Source organism: Etheostoma cragini, chromosome 20 (genome assembly GCF_013103735.1).
Source record: "Etheostoma cragini isolate CJK2018 chromosome 20, CSU_Ecrag_1.0, whole genome shotgun sequence".
NCBI classification, from domain to species: domain Eukaryota; kingdom Metazoa; phylum Chordata; class Actinopteri; order Perciformes; family Percidae; genus Etheostoma; species Etheostoma cragini.
The window spans coordinates 4,973,515-4,980,566 of NC_048426.1; the positions used below are offsets into that span (position 1 = coordinate 4,973,515).

The 7,052-nt window shown below is 41.0% G+C and overlaps 1 gene segment (V, D, J or C); it reads right to left on the reverse strand.

Moving 5' to 3' along the window:
* Window positions 1-5,052: 5,052 nt before the first annotated feature.
* Window positions 5,053-7,052, reverse strand: part of LOC117935534 — a 3,820-nt gene continuing 1,820 nt past the window's right edge. The window contains 1 exon segment of the V gene segment in view: window positions 5,053-5,326. Coding sequence covers window positions 5,315-5,326 — 12 coding nt within the window.

The window sequence follows — 7,052 nt, forward strand, 5'->3', positions numbered from 1 at the left end:
CCCCCCCCCCCCCCCCCCCAAAAAAAAAGAAATGCAGTTAAACCTTTAACAAAACAAACTGAATGCAATTTGATGAAAGTAAAACGGAATAACATGTCTCTCAGGAAATGCGCTGGCATGAGAAATCAAGTTTTTTTCCATTTTTTGCCAGTGTGCCGTTATTTCACATGTTTATTTTTAAATACCTCTTTTTAAAGTTACTGCATAAGCCTCATACTGCAAGGAAAAATAATAATAATAATAATAATAAATGCAAATCAAAAGGTTAAAAGCTGAGTAGTAATCCATGTGTGTACAGTGCCTTGCGAAAGTATTCGGCCCCCTTGAACTTTTCAACCTTTTGACACATTTCAGGCTTCAAACATGAAGATATAAAAATTTTATTTTTTGTGAAGAATCACCAACAAATGGGACACAATTGTGAAGCAAAACAAAATCTATTGGATATTTTAAACTTTGTTAGCAAATAAAAAACTGAAAAGTGGTGCAAATTATTCGTCCCCCTTGCGTTAATCCTTTGTAGAGCCACCTTTTGCTGCGATTACAGCTGCAAGTCGCTTGGGGTATGTCTCTATCAGTTTTGCACATCGAGAGACTGAAATTCTTGCCCATTCTTCCTTGCAAAACAGCTCAAGCTCAGTGAGGTTGGATGGAGAGCGTTTGTGAACAGCAGTCTTTTAGTTCTTTCCACAGATTCTCGATTGGATTCATGTCTGGACTTTTACTTGGCCATTCTAACACCTGGATATGTTTATTTGTGAACCATTCCTTTGTAGATTTTGCTGTATGTTTGGGATCATTGTCTTGTGGGAAGATAAATCTCTGTCCCAGTTTCAGGTCTTTTGCAGACTCCAACAGGTTTTCATCCAGAATGGTCCTGTATTTGGCTGCATCCATCTTCCCTGTCCCTGCTGAAGAAAAGAAGGCCCAAACCATGATGCTGCCACCACCATGTTTCACAGTGGGGATGGTGTGTTGAGGGTGATGAGCTGTGTTGCTTTTATGCCAAACATATTGTTTTGCATTGTGGCCAAAAAGTTAGATTTTGGTTTCATCCGACCAGAGGACCTTCTTCCACATGTTTGGTGTGTCTCCCAGGTGGCTTGTGGCAAACTTTAGACGAGACTTTTTATGGATCTTTAAGAAATGGCTTTCTTCTTGCCACTCTTCCATGAAGGTCAGATTTGTGCAGTGTACGACTGATTGTTGTCCTATGGACAGACTCTCCCACCTCAGCTGTAGTTCTCTGCAGTTCATCCAGACGGATCATGGGCCTCTTGGCTGCATCTCTGATCAGTCTTCTCCTTGTCTGAGCTGAAAGTTTACAGGGACGGCCAGGTCTTGGTAGATTTGCGCTGGTCTGATACTCCTTCCATTTCAAAATGATGTCTTGCACAGTGCTCCTTGGGATGTTTAAAGCTTGGGAAATCTTTTTGTATCCAAATCCGGCTTTAAACTTCTCCACAACAGTATTACGGACCTGCCTGGTGTGTTCCTTGGTCTTCATGATGCTCTCTACGCTTCCAACAGAACCCTGAGACTATCACAGAGCAGGTGCATTTATACAGAGACTTGATCACACACAGATGGATTCTATTTATCACCATCAGTCATTTAGGACAACATTGGATCATTCAGAGATCCTCGCTGAACTTCTGGAGTGAGTTTACTGCACTGAAAGTAAAGGGGCCGAATAATTTTGCACGCACCACTTTTCAGTTTTTTATTTGCTAAAAAAGTTTAAAATATCCAATAGATTTCGTTCCACTTCACAATTGTGTCCCACTTGTTGGTGATTCTTCACAAAAAATGAAATTTTTAGTTCTTTATGTTTGAAGCCTGAAATGTGTCAAAAGGTTGAAAAGTTCAAGGGGGCCGAATACTTTAGCAAGGTACTGTAAATGCGTACATAGTGTACATTCATCACACCAGGAACACAACAATACTTCTTAATCTTTTAGTTTAGTGCTGTCACTTGTCAGCTTGGATCTTGGGAGAAGATTAAAATATAACATGAATAAAACATTATTTTACAGATAGGCCTGTGCCTACAGTGGGTATTGAATTCACTTACTTCCTTTTCTAGTTTTTGTCCCGTTCTGTTTGTTCTGTATTAACATTAATTGTAGAAAGATATTGAGAATTAGACATAGCTTATAAAACATGTTCTTAAGCAATAGTACACAACTTTGTAAAAATGTGAAGTGACTTGTAGGCTAAGTAGATATTTTTAAATCTATACACATTGAGTTGGTCCGCCTTGAACTAGAGATGCATTTTGATCAATTGATCAATTCAACTTTCTTTATTAAAGCTGCAGTAGGGAGTTCTGAGAAAACGTGGACTTAGCCAAAAAATTTGAACAAGCACACCTAACAGGTCCCTCCCCCTTGCTCTCTGCTGCGCTACAGCTCCCCCCCCCACAGCGGAGCCTGCCGTGAACTCGCACGCTAGTAAGCAGGGCCACCGATGCTTTCCACATCCTCATGGACAATACAGGGGATTTATTCAGAGGGGCGTATAGCTGTGTTGTGTGCTGTGCTTTTAAAACTTTGAATACTTAATGTAAAAATACTGCTTATTTAAAATATTTCTATTAAAATATATGTAAATACTTTACACAGTACATTACTGAATTACCTTTTGGATCAATTAAAAACACTAAGCTTTCAGTAGGAATGATGAATCATTGGGGAAGCTCACTAAGCTAGGAATAACAACATCTAAGAAATATGTCTTAGGTTTTATTTTGCATATGGGTAAAATAAATCAGCTTTTTTGCAAAGTACTTCTGCACAAGGAAATACTGAACATTTTGATTTGGACTGAAGACGATTCCTTCACGTGCCTCTGTGTCTGGGGCCATGTCTGACCTGTTGAAGGAGCATAAAGAACTGGTGTCAGACATTTCATCTACAGATTACATCCTAAAGGGGGAACAAAACGTATATGTTTAAAAAAATAAATCAAAAATAGAATTCTGCCTTGCCAAACATTGACAGGGACAGCGCACAATTAAACTAGTTTCACCATAGCTACATTTAATTGTGATTGACAAAAAAAAAACATTTTGGCTTACTAAATGTAGGTTTCAAAACAATATTGCTTCTACCGAGGGTGAAGGAGTTAGCAGATAAAGGTAAACTTCACCTGCTAGCTACAACATTCCTGCCGTCCTACAAGCTAACAAGCTAACTGTTAGACCTAGCAACAAGCTACAGAGTCAAATGAGATTTGCGCTATCACCAGTGATACTGTAACCATCGCTATCCTAGTTGTGTAGTTCCTAAAAAATGAAACAAATCAAGCAGAGATACTTACATGTCAAGCGGAAATGTGGCTAGCCCTGAATCTGTGTTGAGTCCTTTCAGGAGGCGTAGCTCCCTCCACCTCTGAAAAGCCGCTCCAATGTCGACCCTCGTTTAATTTCGGGCTCGGTTTAATTCTTTCTTTTAAGCTCGCTTTCCGTCATCGGTCTTCTTCTGTTTGTCCGTCTTTGCTTTCTGAGCAGGTGTCACTCGAGAAATTGGCAGTTTTCCTAAAAAGTTGTTTCTCCGCGATTAGCACAGCTGCAGCACACCGACAATCTTGAGCTTGAACACAGTACGCTCTGTGCGGGGGGGGGGGGGCTATGAGCAGCGCGTACACGAGAGTGATTGACAGTGCTAAGACAGTCCTCCTGGCTCTGATTGGCTGTTTCTTACCGGGAGCGGTGTATTTCTGCAAGTGGCAGTAGGAGCACAGGCAGGAGCCACAGGAGCTTGATTTTTTTTACAGATTATCTCTCTCATATTCTACTGTCAGGAGATGGTGACAGTTTTAACAAATATGTAAAAAATACATTTTTACAAAAGTTACCTACTGAAGCTTTAAAGACCAGATGTGGACTTACAAGTTAATTTTCATTTATGTGTTTTTATTGTTTTCCCAGATAGTTTGTCAAAAAGAAACTGTCACACATCTAAAGATGTGTAGAGAAACACTGCACCCTAACGGATGAATCAAGAATCTAGCAGTCTCAATGCGAGCCAGCTGTCTTGATATCAGTCATTCACATGTGGTTTATTTGGTCGTTCCACGTTGTGAAGTGTGTGTGAGCTTGTGTAACCGGCTGCATCAGAGAGGGTTTTTGTTTAAGACGTCGGGGTTAGTGCAGCACTGTGCTCTACTGGCAGCACAGAAATACACTGCGCTGTCCTCGGATCCTCTCAACGTCGGGATATGAAGACAAGCCAGGCTTCCTCCGTTACCACTCACTCTATAAGTGTCTTTGAATTGATCTTCAACGACTACAGAAGTGAATCGCACGTAGCCAACTAGGACCATGTCATTTTCCCCAGCAGACTGTTTATACCACTGGATCATATCAAAATTAGTGTTTGAATGGCTGCAGTTCATCAAGACGACTTCTCCAGCATGTTTGATCAGGGCGGTAGGAGTCTGATGAACACCGTTCTGTGGAAGTTCTGCAGGAGACATTTAAAACAAGTGATGGAAATATACTTTGATGAAAATATTGAGATCCACAGTTTTTTTTTTTTTACTAAATGTGGTATTACCTGTTAAACAGAACGGCAGAGCTGCTAAATGTACGAGGAGTCTAATCATGATCCTTGCGCAGACAAAAACAAAACTATAATGTTGACTGCAAACTGAGCAGCGCTGCCCGGATGAAACGGAGGAGAGGATGGAGGAGGAGGTTTGACAATTCTGGGCCCTGTAGAAAGCCATTTCCTTTTGGCCCCTCCCCGCATCCACAGCTATTCAGTCTAGCATCTTTTTGGGCCCTCCTCACATGAAGGCCCTGGGTACTCAGTCCCCTCCCCCCCCCCATTATGGCACCCTTGCCTACAGTATTCTGCTCCGTTGGCTCAAACAGGTATCCTGATGATATCAATGGTGACTTCCTGCCACAGGCTGCAGTAAGATGCAGGTGCGCTCTTTCTTCTTTAGTGTTACGTTTAAGTGGCTGATTATCAGAGAGGTTTTTGTACAGGCGAGACTGAAATTGAGTCACTGTGTCTACTAGCTGCGCAGTAATACACGCCGCTGTCTTCTGGCTGTCTCAGTTTCAGTACCTCAAGTTGAGATTTTTTTGAGCCATCTCCGGTCACACTGAAATGCAGTTTGAATGGCTCCTCAAGGACCGGGTTAGTATATTGAATATAACCAATGAGTTTAAGGCCGGAGTCATCCATCGGCTGCTGGTACCACAATATTACATTGTACGAACTGACTGAATGGTTGCAACTGATGGTTGCTGAACCACGAGGGCTTCCTAAAATTGATGATGGAGCCTGATGGACTGTAGTGCTCAGTGAACGACCTGCATTTAAAGAGAGAGAAAAAACATGAAGAAAATAGAAATGGTTGTAAAAAGATCTTTTAGCTAAGAGTTTGAATTGAAACCTACACGAGAGCCAGAGAAGCAGCAGAGCGATGATGTTCCTGATCATGGTGTGTTAATCTTCCTCTGTCTCTTCCCTGACTGGCAGACTAAACTGACATTATAGGATTAGGTTAGATGGGAGGAGACAGATTTTGGTTATTTGAGAGCACCTTCCTCATGACAATGTATCATACTGTATGTAGTGTTATAAAAAAGTAGATTGGATAACTTTTATTCAAAAAAAGCCAAAGAATTACTGGGGCCCACTGCTGAAATGGGAAGACTTTGTCCTGTTTTTATGTTACATCAGTGTAACTTGAATGTGTTTTAATAGGCACAGATAGACATGAAAGGGGAAGAGAGAGGGGGGGAAGACATGCAGGAAACTGTCACAGGTCAGACTCAAATCCTGGACCTTCTGCTTCGGGGCATACACCTCTATACAGTATGTGTGCGCCTGCTTTACCAACTGGGCTAACTTGGTCACTTGATTGGGGGTTTTCAACTGAAAGATTAACCCTCATATTGTCCTTGGGTCAAATTGGACCCATTTTCAGGTCATTTGTTTTGTCACCATAAATGAAATAAACTACATAAGTGCTGAAAATGTCAACATTAAAAATATCAAAAAACACATAAAAAAATAACCAACAACATTTATAATAAAAAGTGACAAAAATGTTGGAAAAAACAATAATAATTTGACAAAAAAAGGGACACACTTTTTTTGATGGTCGAGACAATTGATCGAGTGTACTTATGATAGTATTTTCTCATCAAAGTGTTTGAAATGTTCTTAAACTTTTCCAAACTTCTAAATTGAGCTCTACATTTTCCTTATTTTTGTAGTTTCATGTCAAACTTTCAATTTGTCTTACAAGGGGCCCTTTCCCTTTCTATATTATTAGTTATTAGTTTTTTGTGTTTTTCACGCTGTGTCTTGTTTCCTTTTACCACTTTGATTAGTGTCTGTGATCTTGAATCCAGTATGTTAAGCAGCTCACTGTAATTTGAACCTTTCAGGCAGACCCTCACTGAGTGATGTGTGTCTGGTTACTGTAGATCTGGACAACTATCTACGGCAACACAGTGTGCAAGCTGATGCCACAGAAATACACTCCACTGTCACCCTAGACCACATTTTTGACTGTGGAGGATCAACGCTGGCGATCAGTTTCCTCCCTTTCCTCGGACAACTGTTGACACCAGTACATCTGATAGTATTTGCTATGAATATCCTGACTGCAGATCATCTGAGCAGACTGGTGTACTCCCAGTAACTAGACCAAACATCAAAATTAATTCAATGATGTTAGCAAAAGTATAATTTCTGATGCACAGAACAGAAACCCAGGGAAAACGAGGGCTGAGACCATTTTGATCTGCTGAACAGATTTGACAGATGACAGTGACGCATTCAACTAAGCAGCTGATCTCAGCCTCACATCCTCCATCCTGTCACATGGTGGTGCTTTCTGTGAGAGGGTGTGTCATCATAACTGGGAGACCGCACACACTCGGGATACTTGACAATTCACACTTAATCTGTCTACATTTGCCTCAATTAACATTTGTTGGTAGTCAAACAGAGTGTATTGAATTGTGCTTGGGTCTTAATGCTGTCAGGTGCAAGTCCCCATCTTCGGCAGTAAACACGGGGGGG